Here is a 22,224-nt window from a genome sequence, read left to right as displayed (position 1 = left end):
ACAATGATTAGGCCTTATATTCTAGTAAAAACCCCTCAAGACTTTGTGTTTAAAGGAATTTGTGAGATGGGAATAAAAGAGAGAATTTTCTTATACTATCATTTTGAAAAAAAAGTTATAAATGTAAATGTCCCTTCCTGATTAAAACACAAAGCCTAATAATAATAATATCCTTGCAGAGTGGCTTCCTGCCTTTGTCAAAATATTTCCCAAGACAGGGCACTCACTGTCCCCAGGCAGTTCATTCCACCTTTGGTGAGCTAATGTTTGGAATGTTCTTCCTTACAGTCATGTGAAATCTGTTTTTCAACGAGCCCCCTTGGAGGTACCTGAATTGATCTCATCCTACATCCACAAGATCATCTTACAGGTGTGCAGAAGCCATCGTTGTCCTTGGTTCTTCCCTCTTCCAGTCTGTTCTATTCTTTCTTAAATGATGTGGTTGCAACAACGTTCATGCTAACCACATAATCATGCCCAGAAATGACCAGGATACTCTAGCTACAGTTAAAGCCGATCAGAGAGGCCCTCCGTACAGACCTAACAGCATGTGCAAAGGCCTGGCATTAGGTGGAAGTAAGACTCACTGAAGGAACTGAGTAAGGCCAGCATGGCTGGAATTCAGAGTGGCACAATGAGGCTGGACAGAGAGTCATGTTTTTAAGTGTGTAAGGCACTATTTGGGGGTGCTAAAGATACAAAATAAAATAAAACAGGTCTGTTCTCAAGGAGCTCAGGGTCTGGTGGGTGAGATGGATAACTCCCTTTTACAGGAGAAGACTGATGACACATAGTGGTAGCGCTAGATAAGGAACACAGTGAGGCTTTGGAGTGAGATTGTGTGATTAAACCCCAACTGGACCAAATGCTAGAATTCTGTCCTTGGAGAAGTTATGGAGCTTAATCTGTGTCTCAGTCTCCTCATCTGTAAAATGGGAACAATGTTTCCCTATAGGGATAAACCTTCCTTATAGGGTTGTTGTAAGAATAAAATGAGATGATACATATTAATTACATATTAAGAACAGTGCCTGAATCACTTTATAAAACTCTCATGCTAAAAAAAAATCTATCTACAGACAAAGTCTTGTTTCTCAATGTACAGGTAACATACCAAAGACACACAGATGAAGGGAGCTAAGGCTCTATTTCAATATAACTGTATAATAATAATAATAACAATAACAACAACAACTACTACGACTACTACTACTACTGAACTCAGTATAGACAGGGACTGGGAAAAGTCCTTTATATTCTTTATTTTAATTAATCCACATACCAACCTTAAGAGGTAGATTTTGTCATCACCACTATTTTATGAATGAAGACACTGATTTAGAAGAGTTAAGTCACTTGTCCAAGGGCCCACAGTTAAAGATCTGCGATTCTGAGGTCACAGAGTCAGCATCATTACTCTGCTCTGCTGCCTGTTAGGTTGATAGAACCCATTGTCTACAGTCCGGGACCTTTGCCAATGGTACCCAGAGAACGGAAATGCAGACAGAGGATCCTGGGGAACTTTCTCTCGTTCTTTCTCCACCTCATCGCTGAATCCCAAGAACAGCTCAAGTCTACTAAAACTCTAAGACAAAAGATTGATTTCTTAAGTTTTCTTCTCTAGAATTCTCAAGGCTGAGGACAATGGAGATAGAACTTCTAATGAGCAAGCAAATGTGTCTGAGAAGAGGGTACTGGGGCTGCGGGGAGAGGCTTAAGGAATACGGCGCCATCATCGGAAGGGCCAAGGGTCCTTGGCCTCTCATTTGGCAGAATATGCTATGCCCTCTGAGCTGCAAGATTTCATGCAAATGACCACTCCAAGGCCAAAGAGAGGGAGGGAGGTGAAGACAGGGCTAAAGGATGGATGGTTGGATGAAAGGAAATAAAAAATATGAGTTAATATGCTGTCACTTTTATGCAATGTGCCTTATCTGTTTTCCTGGCTGTGGGTCCCCCTCAAATTCATAAGGTGAAATCCTAATGCCTTTGAAAGGTGACTAGGTCACAAGGGCAAAGCCCTCGTGAATGGGATCTGAGCCCTTATAAAAGAGGTCCCACAGAGCTCATGTGAGGATACGAGAAACCTGCAACCCAGAAAGCCCTCAATCCAACCATGCTGACACCCTGATCTTGGACTTCAGCCTCCAGACCGGTGAGAAATAAATTTCTGTTATAAGCCACCCAGTCTGTGGTACGTTCTCATAGCAGCCTAAATGGACTAAGACACTGACTTACCAGAAACATAAAAACTAGCCTACATTAATTAAATCTATAAAGTGTGTACTAAGCTCTACTTTTTTCTACTTCCCAGAGGAAGTCCCTATTTTAAAGTCCCTATTATGATTTTTCATTGGTTGATCCCCTATATTAGACCATAAACATTAAAGGCAGTAGAATCAATGTGAATGAATGTGTGAGCTCTTTGAAGACAGGGTTTTCACTCAGTTTTGTATCCTTAGCACTAAGCAAAAGGCAGCCTTTGAGCAAACATATGCAACCTATCACAGAAGAGCCATACTCACCCAGAGCAGACCTGGGAGCACATCACAAGATTAAAACAACAGAGGCAGAGTTTGTCGCTGAGGATTGGGTCCAGGTGTGCTCATAAACCTTCCCAGGAGGCGCACCCTCCTCATTACCTTGGCATTTTAGAAGGTCTATTTAGATGACCTTCTGCAAATACACTGGGATGCTAAATGAGATCTCCCTCTGTGATCTTGGAAACCATCTGTCTTGGCTCCAGAGACACTATTTATAGCAGATAGGACTGATGTGGTGTCAAGACCAAGTCCCAGAGGCTTAATTTCACTAAAGACAGCAAAAATATCTGTTGGATATACAACAAAGAGGGCACAGACCCTAATTGGGAGGGTTGGACAGATGCTTAAGATGGGTCACCAGCATGCAAAATGTGCTCTTTCCCAGCACCAGAGCCGAAGCAAGGATACATCACGTAATCAAATGTGCAAGGGCAAGTGCAAAGGCACTTCTGAGAGTGGGTCTCGACATTGTCCACAGCTCCCTTTCATGTGCTCTCATCTTGGTTTGCTAGCTTCCTGCTGGCTGGATGCCCTCCGAGGACCTGACTGGATCATGTGACCTGGAGTGTCGATTAGGCTGCATGTTCCATGTCAAAATTTGGAGGGGGGGAAAAAAAAGATCTTTACTGGGATTAATAATGGTTTTATTTGTTAAAGCACCTCCACCTGCGCTGTTCAGCCTCACCAAAACGACATGTCTATATATTACTGTGAGTCTAACTTACAGCTTTTGATGGGGTACCCAGGATTAGGAAATAAAAGCTGTGTCCCATTTCTCATTTTTAAGTGGCGCTTATCTTTCCAAGGACAATGGGATTTACAGCATCAAAAGGCAGGACAATATATTATGAATCTCAAGATGCTCTTAAGAAAATTTTGGGCTGCCTCATGGTGGTAAGAGAAGCGGAGCATAGTATTTAGCAAACAGCCTCACACCCAGAATAAAGAAGGTGACATTGAGCAGGAGAAGCCCTCCCAGGCAGGCAGACAGTAGCACAAATGAGCAATATTAAAGACCCAGGAGCAGCGTAGGCACAGCTTATTCAGGGATTCTAACCAACCCACACAAGGCAAACTCATATTAATAACAACAAAAGCAAAAATACATATATCAGCTAACAAACTCATTCAGCTAGGCCAGACATGCTGACCAAAGTCTTCTGATTTCCTAGGGGAAATCTAGTTCTGCCTTCTGTTAAGCAGTATAAAGAGATTTATATTTGCAAGAAATAAATCAGAGGGTTCCTTTTTGTTTATGGAAGAATTCACTACAGAACTTTCTTTGACCCATTTCAAATGTAGATTTATTTATACAATTTAATTATTAAACATTCAGAAACATCTCTTTAGGAAAATGAGAAAACAGGCCCTGGAAGGAAGAGATACACCCAATATTCAGGGTGAACCAGTAGTTTCTAAATATCACCCCAATGGCCTTAGTAATATATACATTTAATTTGCTACTCTTTATAAAGTCTCTGATCCTCACCACATCAGGCTAAGCGCCATATATTGGTCTTCTCTTCGATCCTCCCAGCAACTCCGTAAGGTAGTTGCCATCACCATTAATAGATCAGGAAATGGACTCTGAGGGCTTGAGGCACCTGTCCCAGCTGGTAAATGGTAGAGAGGAAATAGGACCAAGAGCTAAAAGTGAAATGAACAGTCAGCCGTCAGCTCAGAGATCAGTGGAGGAGAGAGCATGACAGCCGAAGAAGCCGGGCAAGACGCCCTACGGAGGGGAAAGAATCTTGACTGGGGGGGGGGGGCAGGAAGAGAGCAATCTGATGGGGGCAGCAGAGGCTGAGAGGCTGGGCCGCACGTGCAGGTTTGGGGAGCAGGGCCTGGCCTGGTGCTATGCTGACGGTGTGTTACTTCCTGTCCATATTAGGAGCTGGCTGGAGGGCTGGCCGAAGTGTTTCCGTGGCCAGCTCAAAGACCAGGTCCCACATAATTAGGAGGCATTATTAAAAATATAAAGGAAAAATACAGCCTAGATCAAGTCACTTAAAGGGAAACTTAAGGAAGAGTTTACCCCTTTCCTCAATAACAAAAACTGAGCAGGTAGCATTCCAAGTTAGAGAATGAGAAATGTAGAAAAGTTCTGTGGCCTTAAGAAGGCAAAGAGCCCTGGCTGGTGTGGCTCAGTTGGCTGAGCGTCGTCCTAGGAGATTCCTGGGCACATACCCGGGTTGTGGGTTCAATCGTGTGTGTGTGTGTGTGTGTGTGTGTGTAGGTTGGGGGGGAGACGTGTAGGAGGCAGCTGGTGCACGTATCTCTCTCATCGATGTTTCTCTCTCTCTCTCTCTCTCTCAAATAAATAAAAACATGAAGGCAATGACCCATGAAAGGGCCGGGAGCTAAATCTGGCAGTTGAGCTAGTTAAATTCAGGTGTTCCCACTTCCATCCACGCTGATGAAAAAAAATCAGTGTGTGTGCAGGAAGCCACACACAGCAGTCCCTGCCTGCAGAGGCAACGAGAGAACAATCTAGGAAGGAAGTTATCCTGAGCTCTGGGGGAAAGTTTCAGCCAATCTTTCATCAACCTGAAGGAGGAAGTCTTCTACTAAACAAACAGCAGTCTCTGAGCACATTCAGGTTCGGGTGCTTCATGAGTAGGGCTGGACAGAAGTTCAGGATTCTCTAGGTTGGGCCAGATAGTAGGAGAGAGAAGGGCCATGACCAGGAGATATGGACAAAGCACTAAGACCCAGGTTTCTGCAGCACACACTGTGTTTGAGTTGCCCAGTGCTTTAGGCGGCTAATATTTGTTGCAGAAAAATAGAATAGGATCCTCCCACCTCTCAATAGTACTGCCGCAGAAACACTATATCCCTGCCAAAAATGGAATCATTTTATTGATATTATATTAATATCATCTGTAAATCTGGCATATACAATACAACTTATTCCTTACTAAATAAAATAGGCAAAGGAAATAACAAAATATTCACTTAAAAACATATTAATAAGGACCTCTAGGGAGAGGCCCTGGTTGGAGTTGGGGGTGGGAGTAGTGGGGGTAGAGGGCAAGATTAGGGCAAAAGGGTAGGAGACATATTTTTCACTTTATAGCCTTTTGTGTCAATTTAACTTTGTATAATATGTATACATTACCTATTCAAATATATATGCATTGATTAGTCACATTTTGAGTAAATAAAAATCCATGAAGTTTTACATTTTAATGGCACTATTGATTAGTGACAATCAAAAGGTTACTAAATAATCAAAGATGTATCATCCAAGCAAATCTAACATTCTAGACCAGTTAAAAAAAAACAAAAACCGTTATGAGTGGATGAGACCACAGTCAGAATAAAGCAAAGCCTAAACTGCTGGACTAGAATTTATGTGTACTTCTACCTAGCATGCCATTAAATAATAATGATGATAATAACAGTTCATACTTCTATTTACACTTTGTATATCCAGGCACGATCCTAAAAACTGCTGTAACATTTCTAAGTGCTGCTATGATGTTGTTGGTCTAATAAGCATTTATAAAAAATATTCAGCATCCTGGATAGACAAAATCCTGGTGAATATTAAACACTGAGAAACATTTGAAAGCTGCCCAGAATATGGATGCATAGCCATTTATAAATATATATTTTTTCCATACCATGAAAAAACCAATTCTTCCATAAAGTGACACATGGCAATGATGAGGTTCAAAAGAAACTTTGTGACAGTGGATATATTTCACATGTGGGAACTTACCAAGGGTGTGTCTTTTCCTCCCACAATGCTGAGACCAAGACCTGAACGTCCCTTGGATATTTCTATAATCATCTCCTGGCCGGGGACGATGGGACACGTGGCAGGGTCCACTGAGAGAGGAGTCTGGAAACCACCTGGAGGAGTGAACATGGAAGGAGCGGCCAGTGGGGGGGCGGAGCTCGGCTCACGCACCTGCAGAGCATGCGCTCTGCGTGTGCTTATCACTTTACTCTCTTTCTCCCAAGCACCACGAGGGAAAAGGCTGGGTCATTCCTGCCCATTCACCCCGGGATGAAACATAACATTCCCATGGCACTTTTCAGATTAAAGCAATTAGTACCCCGCATCATCCATTTTAGCTCGAAAAATTTTTAATCTTAAAATATACCATAAAGTATGATGTAACGGAAAGAAAAAATAACCAATTACCTAAAAATTACCCCAAATATATACATAGTAAAAAAAAAAGTGTTATAAACACAACTCAAGAATTAATTGCTGGGGGGCGGGGGGAGAATTAATTGCTGGCTCCATAAATGAAAAGATTATTAAAAGTATTATTGCTGCTTTATAAGGATTTACTTTTTGGAACCACTGTTTTAGACTGTTTTTTTCTAAAAACTAGGAGAGAAAAATTTACAGGCTAAGAAAAGATTTTCAATATTTAGCATAAATTCTGCATATCTGCATTCTCCAGATGACTTAACCTAGCTCACTGAAAAACCAAAACAGTCAAACGTTATTCTCAAGAGAATCTTATACAAATAATAGTCTTTTTTCTATAACTAAGTTTGATCATCCTGCATATTGATTCTTACAATGTGATATAATTTAGTAAAGGGCTGATAATAGAGGGCCCCATCTGCTGGTGAGCTGCAGCTAATGCACCGGGGTCAAGTTGAGATCCACAAAGCTCATTCAACTTATGGCGAAGCAAGGGTGTGCAGATTGACTAGATATGGTCTGATGGCGAAGAATGATTTTTACATCGTCAGAAGGTTGGGGGAAAAAAGGTATTTCAGGACACGTGAAAATCATACGAAATTCAAATTTCAATGTCCATAAATAAAGCTGCATTGGAACACAGCCCTGCTAATTCATTACATCTAGCCTGTGGCTGCTACCACACTACAATGGCACAGTTGAGTAGCTGCAACAGAGACCATATGGCCCACAAGCCTTCAATATTTACTATCTGGCTCTTTACAGAAAAAGTTGGCCAATCCCTGGTATAAAACAAAAGGAAACAGGCTCTAGGTAAGACTGTGGGGGTCCTGTCTGACTAGGCAATAATCATGGTCTTTGTGACCAAAGGGTACAGGTTTGAATTTGAGTTCCCAAAAAGGAAAGTACTAGGTGGGTGAAACTGAGGCTCACTCCTCATCAGAGAAATGCTGTACCAACATCTAATAGGCTGTTAGAGGAATTAAACGTGTGTGAGGTACCCTGCCCAGGGTCTGGCAGATTGTAGCATTCATTTATTTGCTGTTCCTGACCACATGGAATTTATTAATCTAATGGCCTCTTGGTGAAGAGCAAGAAAGTTAGGGACACAACCTTAGTAACAATAAAAAAATGCCATATTAGAAGTAGAATGGTATAAACCTGATTTCTCTTTTGATGTTTTTGCAGCGTATGTATTTCATACTTCATATCCCATTACTAACAATAAAAACAATGTACATCTACTTCATGGATGCTTTATAAAGTTTATACTCCTTTTGTAAATGACTAGTTTAGTCTCTTGAGCGAGAAGAGAGGGATCATATAGTAAGAGACGCTGGAGACGGCGCTTCCTTCCCTCCCCCTCTCCTGCCTCAGCCCAGCCAGTCCTGACTCCGTCTTGGTATTCACTTCTCTCACAGAATGCAGCCCAGAGCCTCACACACGCCAAGTCCCAATAAATGCTTCATAAGTAGATGACTGACTGAATACATTTCCACAAATTGTAGGATTAATCTCTGTTCTCAAGGTATAAATATGTGATATATATGATCAAAACTCAATTGGTCTGCATCGCAGTCAGCAACCTTTTCCAGTAAAAGGCCAGGTAGTAAATATTTTGGGCTTTATAGGGCATATGGTCTCTGTTGCAATCATGCAACTTTATCCTTATAGTGTGAAAGCAGCCCAGACAATACGTAAACAAATGAGTATTTCAAAAAACTTTACTTATAGACACTGAAATGTGAATTTCACATAATTTTCAATATTCTTTTGATTTTTTTTCAACTTTTAAAAAATCTGAAAACCATTTGTAGCTTGCAGACCATATGAAAACAGAGGGCAAGCCAAATCTGACCCGGGGTCCTTTGCTGGTCACATTCATCAGGTATTTTAGTAAACATCTAGTTCTTTAGAATAGTAACTTCTTATTAAATGTTTTATGAGATAATATTTATGAAAAATATGTAAAGGATAAATACCATAAGGTGTCAGGCCTGCTAAATTCATGCAGATTTATGCTTTGCCATTGGGGAGCATGGTGGTGTAAACAGTCCTCTTTTTCCCCCCTTTTATTGACTTACATTGCATAAAAGCAAAATGGAAATACTCATTATTCATTTTGAAGTTCTATTTTTGACCACCAGTCATCATAATTCAAGCCAGGAATTCAAAGAGAGAGGGTGAATACCAATTTCTCTAAGCACTGAAAATTAAGTCTGCAAGTAGCTTACATCAATGTATGCATGGCTAACAATTTGGCTCAATAAGATTTTTAAGAGATATTACTCATGAACTAAACCCCCCAACCTTTTGGAGAGATGAGAGAATAATTTGTAAGCTACAGATTCAAACAGCATTTACCGAGGGCCTTTTGTTTTTTGTTCTAGTACTTTTATACTCAGTAAGCAATAGGCAATCCCAATGACAGAGATGAGGAAAATGGTGTGGGGAGTAAAGTGACCTGGCCAAGTCTCAAAGCTAAGGAAGGGAAGGAGGGTACAAAGCCAAGCTTCCAGTGCTCTTTTCAGGGCATCATGATCCCTTCCTTTTTTAAAGTACAATGAGTCAATTCAATTCAGCTCAGAGAAAGCACCTTACCACAGCCTGTGAAGTCTGCACCTGCTGAATGGTACGATGGAGTTGGTGCTAAAGGTATCTCTTGTGCACTGAAGGAGACTTTCATTGATTTTTGCTGTTTCATCTGGCTGACAGCCTGTGAAAGGAAGGAAAGTTCAACAAATGTCAAAGAAAAGACTTTAAAATTGGTCTGTTGTTACCAAAACAACAGTACACTCCAATCATGTCTTTTGAGAATGAGAGTAGGAGAGGGGGCCAGAGGAAGTTAGGATGATTCCTGTCCCGTTCCCCATGCTCCCCGAGTGAACCGTCTCAAACGCTTTGGTGAAGAATGGGTCCAGGAAGGGGAGAAGATAAAAGCAGGAGATGCTCTACTGCTGTGGTCTGTGTATGAAGCTGGGACTGGGAAGCAAAACCAAAATTTTAACAATTTCTCCTCGTTCTGATGAAATCAACGTGAAGTCCATACATCCGTGCTGTGCCCAACGAAAAAGAATCTCTGCTCAGGTGCTGTGAGCATGCCACACCACCCGTCTCTTCGGGACGCATTCACAACAGTCAGTGATGCATTAGGTAGGTTAATTGAGCAACATGAGTGGGAGGAAGAGACAACAAACATCTACTGAAGGCCCACTAACTGCCAGGTACACCAATCACATCTAAGTCCCCTAAAACAACTGTACCTTGTTCAGTTTTGGTCCCCATAGTAGGGCCTCCACAAATGTTTGATGAATGAATGAATAAGCGAATAACTGCATATAGAAGAGCAAAACTGAAGACATGGAAACTCAGAGTAGGAAATGAGTGAGTAATTCAGTGAAGGTACAGAGACCTTTGCTAGGTGAGCTTTAGAAAATGAATTTGTGATTCTGGGTTACTGTCGATGATACCACCAATGAATATTAGTATCAGAAAACTAAAAAAAAACAAAAGGACTCCATGCTTGCTTAACAGGCAGTTAAGAAATATAGGTAGTGACCTAACCTGCCTTCTGGATCTGTAGTTAGCCAGGGAACCCATCCCCAGCTGGAAGATTCTGGTGGAGGCAGTGAAGCACCAGGCTGTCTCTGGAGTCTAGAAATAGGATCAAGGTAACTGCTCCAGAACAATAACACCTCAATTCTGTCAGTGGAAGGCAGTGCCTCAGTACAAGGCATTGTGCAGTACTTATCAATTAAAACAATACCACCTACTGTGTGCCTGCATTGTGCTTTCCAGTTTTCAAAAACACTTCTACATCCATGAATTTAATCATGAGAACAACTTGGAGAGTTAGATGATATTACTATCTTTTCTACATAAAGAAACCAAGGCACAAATATCAAGTGGCATATTGAAATCACACAGCTAATTAGAGGAAGAGGACTAACAGTCGGTAGCTGAAGAATGCTACAAGTTTATCAAATAGCTGCTAGGCAATAACTGAACAGATGTTTACTTTTCTCCTGTAGTTTTCCTACCACCATCATTTAATAATGACCATATACTTATAAAAAAACTTATTCAAATACATATTTTCAGTACTTTTAAAAAGAGGGAAGTGAAAGAATGACAAATAAGGGGTTACTACCAGAACCTAAACAACAGAACCAAATAGATGTCTGATTACTCTAAAAACCACCTTCCCTAGGTTCCATGATGCTAGGTGTGTCCACAGAGAAAGTTCTGGTCAATGGGATGTAAACAGACATGAACTATATAATTTTCAGATCATTCTCTTAAGGAGAAGGCTCATACCTTCCCCTTCTCCCTAGCTGAAAGTGGATGGAATGGTACTACCTGGAGTGGCCATCTTAAAATTGGATACCATGTTCTGAGGGCGACAGAGTAATCAAATAAGAATGGTATAGTAACCAGCCCTGGCCAGTGTGGCTCAGTTGGTCGGGCATTGTCCTGTGCACCAAAAGGTTGCCTCTTTGATTCCCGGTCAGAGCACATGCCCAGGCTGCGGTCTTGATCCCCAATAGGGGATGTGCAGGAGGCAGCCAATCGATGTTTCTCTCTCACATCAATGTTTCTCTCTCTCTCCCTCTCCTTTCCTCTCTCTCTAAAAATCAATTAAAAAATACTTTTTAAAAAAAAGAATGGTATAGTAATGATATAAGGGGTGCTTGGGTCCGTGACACCATGGAGACAACATATCACCCTCAATCTGATCACATCCTGACTGTTATGTAAAAGAGGAACTTCTTGTTGCGAATGAGCCTAATCTCAATTCATACTGTACTAATGTCCAACTTCCGTTTTGTGTCATCTCACAAAAGAACATCTATAACAAAGGTGAATGCATGCTACAGAGTTTTTTTATGAAAAAAGTCGTGTGAATTTTAAAACGGGAAAGCACAAGAGACAGCAAGCACCACAGCATGACTTTTATAAAGAGCAGAGAATGTCTGTTCCTCACCTTTCTATCCCAGTTCCACATATCATCCCCTTTCATTATGAATAATAGGCTTCCAAAACATATTGGTAGAACTGAACTCAATTAAAAAAAATAGGAAACAGTCCATAGAAACCAAGGAAAACATCCAAATAAGTCTATTTAGAGGTAGACCTTTTGTTGGTAGGTGTGGTAATAGAGGAACCATATGTTCCTGTGACTCACTCGCTGACACAAAACGATGAAAGGTAAGAAAGACTGGATTTGCTGTTGAATGTTACTATATTCAAATATGAGAGCTGGAATGGACTAAAAAGTCATCCAAGCTAACTAACCAGTGGTTCTCAACCCTGGCTGCATAATAGGAACTGCTAAGGAGCTTTTAAAATTTATGGATACTGGAACCCCAACCTAGACCAAATAATTTGGCACCGAGGGGTGAATTATTTCTTAATGTTAAATCATGGATTCTTAACACAGAATAAATGGGTCTCTAAGACATACACAGAGGGAATTCTGGAAATGATAAAATCTCTGTGATTGTATCAAAATTATACTTATTGGTGTTTTTCTGGGGAAAGGGCCTAGACTTCATCAGGTCTTCATAATTGGTGAAAAAAATTACTACTCGAAAGAATATACGAATTGCTAAGTTTGTTGGTGGCCACAGGCAAGTCACTTAATCTCCTTACCCTAAACTTCCTCATCTGATTCAAAGTAGGTGGCGACACCTCTATACTTTGCATGGCTGTTATGAAGATTAAAGAGAAAACTACATAAATAAATCGAGCACTGTGCCAGGAACAACTCAGGAATTCAGTTAATAATGGCTATGAATGTCTTTATGTCCTTTGATAATATATTAATAAATAATCAGCCAGCTTCTGATTGAAAACCTTCAGGGATGGAAAATTCCACTTCCATAAGGAAGCTCATTCCGGCTTGGCGCAGCTCGAATGTTTGGGGAGTTCTCTGTAATGAGCTCACACAGACTCCCTGCAGATGTTGCCCACTGATCTCTGGGCCGGTTCTCTTCTGCAGCCACAGAAAAGGCTTATAATCACTTCCCCAAAGGACAATGTTTTAAAAGTACTCATTTTTTTGCAGCAGGAAAAAGAAAGACTGGTTGTAAAATTTTAGAAATGTTTGAAGATGTTTGATCTGTGCCTTGAGATAGATGGCAGTAAATAAAGTCTTAACACATAAATAGTATTTGCAAATATATAAAGTAAAAAATGTGATTTTAGACTTTAAAAAATAATTGCTAACAGGTTTCAGTTGAACTGAACTAGGTTATTTTTAAGCTTCTTTCTATACCTATTTGTTTTTATTGAGGTTTTTAGTATAGGATTTTGGAAGACTTTTTAAAGGCATTTTCTTTGGCAAGTTTGAAATATTGCATATTTTCTGTAAGCTCTAGTAATCCAAAGATTCTTAAACATAGAAATGATTAATATAATAATAATAATATAAATTTTAGGAGCACAAAAGTAAAAACTAGCACACAGAAATGAGAATTGGGGCTTAAACAAGAAAATAGCAGCAACAAAAGTACAAAAATTTGACAGAGAGAAGTTTATAGTTTTTAAGAGAAGTAACACTCAAAATACAAGGAACACTAAAGTTTCTTAAACAATGAGTTTTCCCATTTCACATTTTTATTTACGACATTATGTAAAACCCAGTGCACGTGTGTTTTCAGGCATGCCCTGCTTTTAAACACCTGCTTGGGGTGTTACTACCAGGAGATGTATAGAGGATATTTCCACACACCTTGTACAGAATCGGTGACATGGTTGTGAGTTGACTTCAGGGTGTAAGACATACTATAACCTCCTGCCAAGTAAGAAAGGGTCTGATTTCATTGCAATCACCTCCTTTTCTTCTGGAACCTGCTTATAATGCACACCATCCCCGTGGAGCAAACCCTAAAGTGTAAGGTACGTACGCTGTCAGTGGAGCACTCCATTGCCTTCTGCGGCTCTGCCACCACACCCGGACTAACCGCCTGGGAGATGTCTTCCTGCAGTGAGAAGATACAACCAGTTAGCACCCTGTAGGGCTCAAGGGCACGTTCTAACGTCAGGTGTCAAGCACAATTTAACAGAGCTTCTGTCTCCTATAAAAATGACCAACACAACATGCCGGGCATAAAAGTTCTATTCATCCATCTGGACTAAGTCGCAGAAATGAATGCAAGCCTGTCATTTCCAAATGTTTTTTTTAACCCTTTCAGATCTGCTAGGCGTTAAGCCTATCAGATATCCTTGGTGGTTATTTTGACCAGGTTTTTTTTCTTCTATCACACCAGTAATCTCTACATTTGTATTTATATTCCATATTAAATCCTTTCAGGGTTCAAATCTTGATATTAGAACACCCATTAAGATATTCGATTAGAGACAAAAATACATTCATTAAAGACACTGGGAGATACTAAGATAAGTTAGTCTTGAACCCCATGGAGAAGTGCAGAGTCCAGACTTAGGAGAGAAGCAAACCATCAAAACATGAGAAACTGATGTATAGCTAAAGGGAAATTAATTGAAATAACTGATGACAATGATAAATAAATGACGACAATGAAAAATTGAGCACACTGCATATGTCTGCCTCCCACCATATCCTATCCTTTTTTACAGGCAAATTTAAGGGGAAATTATCATCTGATAGTTTACTCTAAGGCATGAAGTCCTGCACTTGCAGGGAACATGGACAGAGACTGATTTGGATAGGAGAGGGGATGGGTTTATTCTGGCCCTTGGTAAATATCTAAGAGACAGCCAGGTGACACATCTACACACAGATGGCAGGCAGGTAAGCTATCTGAAGATGAGAAGCATCACTTCTATAGTGGAGTGATAGGGGTCTGTGACCCTCGCTTCTCGACTGAAGAGTTCTGCGGCCCTGAGCAGGTTACATCTGACCTCTCAGAGCCTCAGTTTCCTCATCTATAAAATGGGGAAAAACTGGGATCCTGAAAAGATTAAATGGAGTAACACATGAAAAACATTTAGCCTTGTACCTGGCAAATAATAAATATTTAATAAAGACACTAATGATGATAATAAATGGAATCAACTAATGATAAACCCATGTTCCTAACTTTACTATAGGGTCGCTGAAAACAATCACCGGGATAGGACACTTTCTCTTTTGGGGAATGCTGGCATTCTGACACTTCCACCACCCTCACCCTCATGCTGGTTTCCTTTCGGGGCACACAGACATACCCTTTCTTCAATAGGTTCCCATGAGATTTTTTTTTTTAATTCTCACCCCCTTTCTGGCAGACAGGCAGAGGAGCTGCTGGCAGCCATGCTCCCAGCATGCTGAGGATGTAAGTCTGCAGAAGAAGAGAGTCAAACTTGCAGAGACTTCTCTGGCAGCACCTGGCCTTTGGTCCTACTTGCCCCGGCGGCTGTCAACCCTGCCCTTGCTGCAGTTATGTAAAAAGAACCTGAGCCTATCAGTAAATTTTCTCTTCTGTCTATAAGGTCAAGTTGTGGCCTTATTACTTGCAACCAAGAGGCTCCTGATTAAAAGGAAGTGGATCCCAGAAAAGATCTATCAGGATAACAAACTACAGGAGTCAGGCCTAAGGTAGCTAAACATAGATGAATGAAGTGCACTGAGTATAACAGGGCAAACTAGAGCGAGTGCTCAGCCTAAAAGTATTCCAATTCAACAATTTTAAAAACATGCCTATCAGACCAACAACAAACACAAATGGTTTACTGTTGATTTTGGTCCTTGGACTTCTACTTTGTAGCCTCTGAATACACTACAAAAAGACACCTTTGCCTGGGTCAGTCCCAGCTTAATTTCTAAGCATTCATCTAACCCCTTGGATTAGGTGAAAGCACATTAGCAGAACCTACCACAGCACCTAAAGTTCCCCTTCAACAGCAGTCAGTAACACTAAGAATGACTTATCTAAAGTTGGATTCAAATCCTGCAGTGACACTTATTACTTGAGTGTCTCTGTGCCTCAGTTTCCTTACCTATAAAGTAGGGGTAATAACAGTCATCTAAAATATGAATTAACACATTTAGAATGTATTATTTGGAGTAAATGCTGTGAAAGTGTTAGCTGCCATGATTCTCAGCAGTTCTGAAAGCTCTGTGAAGGTGAGACCTGTGTGTCCTGTTCGCTGAGATTTGACCTGTGGCTGGCACAATGCCTAGGACATAACAGGCCTTCAATATAAATTTGCTTCATTTCTGCTCCCTTTGAAAGTAAGATAATCAGCATAGGTTTTAGATGTTAGGATCTCAAAATTATGTCAACAAATAAGGCTTCCCTAGGGAAGTGAAACCTTTATGGACACAAAGAAGAGGGCCTGGGCAGCACTGAGTTTCCAAGAAGCTCTGGGATTCAGGGGATAGGACACTGGAAACAGGTAAGAAAGTCTGAGTTCTGGGTTCTGAGATGGGATGTTAGTTTCCTTCTCTGGGCCCTGAGTGCTAATTAATTATGATGGTAAGGTTACTTTCTTAATTTAGAAAAATCTGATAAGCAATAGCTTCCTTCTTGGCAAGTTGAATTTCAAGTTGAATAACAAGTCTCCAGAGTGGACCGGTTCAAGTAGCTGGGAGTGACTGTAAATCTGTGTTAAAAACATGCACCTATATTTCTGCTGTGTTTCAGCTCATGAGGTTACTTTACCTGCTCTGCTTGCTCGCTATGTTATCTCTACTTACAATGCAGAGGGGAAGGGAAGGGAAGAAAAAGCCACAAGCTTTTCTCTTGTGACTTGGTGAAGGAAGCAGACTTGACTGTAAATCTACTGTCTTTTTTAGGGCCAGGAAAGGGAAATTGATCATGTAGGCAAATCTCAAGTGATTGTCAGAAATACAAGATATAAAGTACAATGAACTGTGAAAAATGCCGCATATCTGAATGCACTTGAACTCTGCAGCTTGCATACTGCTGCAAATGAGAGGCCAGTGCTGACTCAGACACATTCTCTCCTGCTCTTTACGGGAACTTCCTAGACTCTTGCTATAAATGCAGTTGTCATACTGGATCTAAAACAGAAAATAAGATTCACACAGTGACATCTGCTCCCTGGAATCCTGCAGCTCTTGATGGAGTACCAATGGGAGGTAATAATGGATTGTGAGCATGCAGTTTGGAACATTGTTTTAAAAATAAGCAGGATACATACGCACCTGCGAATTCCAGCCTGGAAGGCCTAACAAGAAGCTTATCATCATTAGAAACACATTTTAAACTCTTTTTCCAAACCTAGATGCCAGCATTCTAGAAACATTTAGAAATAATTTTTTAAGCTGAACCTGTATCAGAAATCACATGGCTTATTATTCCTTTAAAAGTTAAAATTCTACACTGAGCTCATTATCTTCTCCCACAAACCTGTTCTTTATCTCATGTTCTTCTTTCTTTAATTAGTGACCATATCAAGCTCCCACTTATCCAGGTTTAAAATAATGGCTTCCACTAATCTCTCTTCTTGCCTGCTTTCATCCTACCATTTGCACTCAAATGGTACCATTAGTACTTTTTGAGTCTAGGGACACCATATGAAGAAAAATAGATTTTTCTCAGACTGTGAAGTTTCACAGACCAGAAAAATTTCAAAGTAACTTTGGGGACATTAGAGTTACCCTTTTATTTGCCATATAATTGTGACAAAAGAAATATTGGGTTGGAACATATGAATTTGCCCTTTTGTAAGTCAAAGAAATGATCAAATATCAGTGATTTCAGAGGGCCCAACCTATTAAAGTCCTCTCCTCCCAACTACAATCATATATTATTACCATCCTGCCATCTGGGAAGAGCCATTTCAACACTAAAAATTCAGGTAGGGCACAGTCTTAAAGAGCAGTCCTTTAAACTGAATTCTCTGTGGTTATGATTTTTCACATTTCCCACAGGTCAATGAAAACTGTTATGGATGCACATGGGTCAATGTTATCTGAATAGAGGAGAAAGCTTGGAATTTGGAGTCTGACAGTGGTTCGTATCTTGGTTCTTTTATTTTACTTATAGGTCATGTGCTCTGTGACAAATCAGACTTCTCTAAAACCCAGCTTCTCTATGGGCTGACACCAGCTATCTCTAGGAGAGGCAGTATATATGACCAGGCCTCTGAGTCAAACGTATAAGGCTTCAGATCCTTACTGTGGCACTTGCTGCTTCTATGCCTTTGGGCAAGTGAGCTAACTTTTGGAACACCCAGGTCCCTTACCTGCAAATGGGAGATAATAATAATGCTTTATTACGAGGACGACAGAGATAACACACCGTCCAGTTCCTCACTAACAAGTGATGGACGAGACTACTACCGCCATCCCTACCGCTGCTTTTTGTCAGGATACGTGAGATAATATGTTAAAGCACCTACTGCAGTGATAGGTACATAATGATTAGCCATTAAATAATACTGCAAACTGCTTTGCAAACTGGTCATACCACTTCACATTCCTCCCCGCAAGATACGAGAGCTCCGATTTCTCCACATCCTTGACAGCACTTGCTACTATCTGTCTTTTTTATTAAAGCCGTCCTAGTAGGTGTGAAGTAGTATCTCATTAGGATGTGCATTTCTCTAATGGTTAATGAGGTCAAGTATCTTTTCATGTGTCTCTTGGCCATTTATATATCTTTGGAGAATGCCTACTGAGATCTTTACCCAGTTTTCAGTTGAGTTGTCCTTACTGAGTATTAGTATCTATACGAGCATAGAGAAAGAAATGAATAAGAATAAAAGAAACATAAACTGGCTTTACATCAAAGCAGAAAATTATGGAACCAGGCAGGGTTAGAGATCCAGGTGGTAGCAAGAATAGAGGCCGACTACTTATAAGAAAAAACCAGCACTCTATCTTCCTTTCTTTCTCTTTTCTCTCACTCCTTCTTCCAACCTAACTACTGAGCTTCTAAAGACAGCAAGCAGATGTGAACACTTGTCCTGGAACATCCCAAGCCCTTTAAGAAGCTCTGACAGTTCTGCTCATCATTGAATCCCCTGCTCACAGCACTGTCTGCCATACAAGAGATGGTCAATTAATATTTGCTGTTTGAACAAATAGATCACAGTGATATTTCAAGAAAAGCTGCCCATGTGAACTACATAGTGAAGACAAGATGGGCTTCAGAGGCAAAGAGAACTGGGATTGAGGTCCTCCCACCTGTGGGACCTTAGGAACAGACTTGCCATCTCTTAGCCTCAGTACCTTATCAGTAAAGTAGGCTAATAATATGTGCATCACTGGGTTCAACAAGATAACCAGTATGAGAGTACCTGGCACAGTTTAGTTTCCTGCATTTTATAAAACATATTTTTAGAGGTCTGCATCACTTTACTCAGCAATGTAAAAGGTAAGTTTTAGTATATTTAACTCTGTATTTATGCCACAGTTTTCTATGTTGGAATTCAAGTTTTAGACAGAAGGGAATGGAAGTCACAAAGTTCAATTCCCAATGTAATTTGCTTGTCCTTTGCCTTCGGATTTGTTCTATGTCTGTACCTCTCTGAGAGGCAGTAGCGCATAGTGGTTTAAAGTGCAGCCTCCAGCCTCAAAGTGCATGGAACCCAGATGCAAGATTCACTGGGTGATTATTTAGGCAATTTATTTAACATTTTGAAACACACAGAGAAAAAAAAGTCCTTATTTCTTTCTAGAACTTGAAGTGTAATCCTGGAAATACTAGGCTGCCAAACACACAGGTAGGTTATGAGCAAAGGCACGGGAGTCAGAGCAAATGGGACCCATCTCCAGGTCTACAACGGCCCAGCAAGTGGCCTCTGGCAAGCTAGTTAACATCTCTGACCCTCAGTTTCCTCATGTGTAAAAGAAAGTTGTCTTCACCTACATTACAAGGGTCAGAAAATGCCTGGCACCCAGAAGTTCAATAAACACTAAAAAATAAATAAATACATAAATCAAACATTAGGATACATACAGACGAGGAGTTCTCTTAAAACTGCCTCTCTCCTACTATTCTAGCCCCTGGGTGAGTTTAAGTATAGTTTCCTATGAATCAATGGAATAAATTTCACATCTCTTTTTATGCTTCTAGGACTAACTCAGCATAGTCCTAGGCTTAAGGGCACCAATATTAAAAAGATCTGTAAGAGAGGCTGCCTCTTTAGTCCCAGACAGCACAATTCAAATGTGAAGAAAGGGAGAGGACATGCTACTCTTCGGAGTAAGTCACTCGCTATACAGAACAGCTCAGGGATTAGGATTCCTAGAGAAGCAAACACAACAGCTGATCCTTTCCAAAGTGGCACAAACGTAAATAATACACCCCTAAAAAGAACACGAGCAAAACCACCCAGGATTCTCACCAATTTGGAGCTTTCACTTTCCGGTGATTGTTTAGTACCAACTTTGAGACCGCCGTCTTCCTCACTGCTAACAGGCTCGGTGCTGCTCTGATCCTAGAAGACATCAAAAACAAAATGGCACAGATGTCACTCTCCACTCAGTGACCTGAACTGTGCAGGTGCTCAATCACAGTTGCTCGTCTTATTTCTGTTTGGACATTGCTTCTTCTCCAGAAGCCATTCCTATTTTCTTTCTTTCCAGCAGAAGCCCCCCCCCCCCCCCCCCAAGGTACGTATCTATCTCTATTGCTCACAGATACGCCTTAGAAAAAGTGGATCCCCACTTTCTGTCCCAAGCGGGCTGATGGCCTTAAGGTTAATCCTATTCTTTTTGCTGATGGTTTTGTCAGGAATAGGCATGATCCAGTTCTAGTCAATAAGACACAAAGAGAGGTTTGTTGAAGTCCTTCCTTGATCTCAAAAGAACCATAAGAAGTCCCCATACGTTCCCAAATAAACAAGAAAGCATGAAGCTCAAAATGTCAGCCATCCCACAACCAAGAGGAAACCAGGCTAGGGATGAGGCTGATACTGTGAATGACAACAAAGATAAAGACGCAAAGAACTGGTTTTCTGATGGAAAGAACTGGGCCACTGGATCAAGCAAACCTGCAGCCCAGCCTTCTCCTTACCAGTCTTCTAACAAGAGCTAATAAATTTACTTACCGTTTTACCCACTTCGAGTTAGCTATTTGTTCCCTCCAGCCAAAACTTTCTGAAATATTTATTTTCTGCACAAGACTAAACTGTTTGAGATAAGAGACTGTATTTATCTTGTTTATTTCTGCAACTCAAGTACCTAAGCACCCTGCTTGGCACATGGAAACACTTGACAAATACTGATTGAAACAATGAATGGAGTACTTGTTTTCTTGATGATTTGGTCTGCAGCATCCTAAAATATTTATTTAATATAAATGAGACATCTGGTAGTAATAACACCCACTAAAATTCCAAAACACATTAGGCATCTCCTCAATTGAATTATGACATTGAATGTTATAGTTAACTAACTACAAGTTACTTTCTAAGGGCACATAAGGGAGAACAGGATAATAAATGGAGTATCTATTTGTGTTTATCTAGATGTTTATTTTAAAACATCACCACCCTGGGATTACTACAAATGCGAATGGGATTGTTTGTAGAGAAAATAGTCTTGATTTCGGGACATTCTACCTCACTTATAATTTAAGAAATGCAAATTAAAGTAGATAGAGAATTCTTTCATCTATCAAATGGACAAAAGAATAGAAAGAGAACATTCAGCACTGATAACGTAGAAAAACAGAAATTTTTACACACCACTGAAAGTCTGTAATTTAGGGCAATCTTTTAATATTTAACAGCTATAGAAGCAGGAAAAATATCTGTAAGCATAAAGAACAAATTTAAAAAAAATTGTTTACTTCTCAGGAGTAGGATTAGGGATTGGGGAATTTTGCATTAGTTATTTCTATACTGTTTGATTATAAAAGAATTAGTGCACATTACTGCCTGTTTAAAAAATAAAGGAGAGCTATGAGAAATACCTAAAAAAAGAAGAAAAAAAAAAAAGAAAGTAGCATGGACATTAGAATTGGTCAGATCTGGATTCAAATCTTAACTTTATACTTAGAATTATATGATTTTCTGCAAGTTACTTTCAAATTTGAGTGCTTGTTTTTAAGGTACATATAAAAATACCAAATTAAAAATACTGCCCTTTTAGATTGCCTCGAAGATTAACAGATAAACATGTAAAAGTTCTATTGACACAACACTGGGCACAGTTGATCTTTTTTCTAGCTTTTGTTGAGACAAGTTCTTAATCCATGCCTTGTTTCATGTTTCAGACTCATAACAACCTTATATGAATATGGAAAAGGAAGTGTTTAAATAAATGAGAGGATTTTAAATTTTATATTTCTTGGTAATATATTTTCTTGATTTTAGAAAATGAATACTATAGTGGGGGAGAAAACAGCTGTTTGATGCTTCAACTTAGAAAATTTAAGAAAACATGGGCAAAGCAGTCTAGGTTGCAAATATATCCTTTACAATTTGCATGAAAACAAAAGAGAATAGCCTTTACCTCTACAAACCTATGTCTCAAACACTATTTACTCGATAAATCCTTTCCTTCTTAACTGAAAACCCATCTTCTTTCTCTAACTCACCTAGTATTTTACCTGAACTACTTATATCACA

At 40.0% G+C, this 22,224-nt stretch overlaps 1 protein-coding gene across 1 annotated transcript in view; it reads right to left on the bottom strand.

Moving 5' to 3' along the window:
- Positions 1–22,224, bottom strand: part of PATJ (PATJ crumbs cell polarity complex component) — a 247,506-nt gene that overhangs the window by 52,307 nt on the left and 172,975 nt on the right. The window contains exons 31-34 of the mRNA XM_087820482.1: positions 19,996–20,088; positions 13,620–13,694; positions 9,313–9,427; positions 6,268–6,401 (exon numbers count right to left, since the gene is read on the bottom strand). Coding sequence (XP_087676608.1) covers positions 6,268–6,401; positions 9,313–9,427; positions 13,620–13,694; positions 19,996–20,088 — 417 coding nt within the window. The remainder of the gene's footprint in view (positions 1–6,267; positions 6,402–9,312; positions 9,428–13,619; positions 13,695–19,995; positions 20,089–22,224) is intronic.

The sequence above is a fragment of the Miniopterus natalensis genome, chromosome 9 (assembly GCF_054644295.1).
Source record: "Miniopterus natalensis isolate mMinNat1 chromosome 9, mMinNat1.hap1, whole genome shotgun sequence".
Taxonomy (NCBI): Eukaryota; Metazoa; Chordata; class Mammalia; order Chiroptera; family Miniopteridae; genus Miniopterus; species Miniopterus natalensis.
The sequence above is the reverse complement of the archived record's forward strand: the minus strand, read 5'-3'. Positions and strand labels throughout refer to the sequence as shown.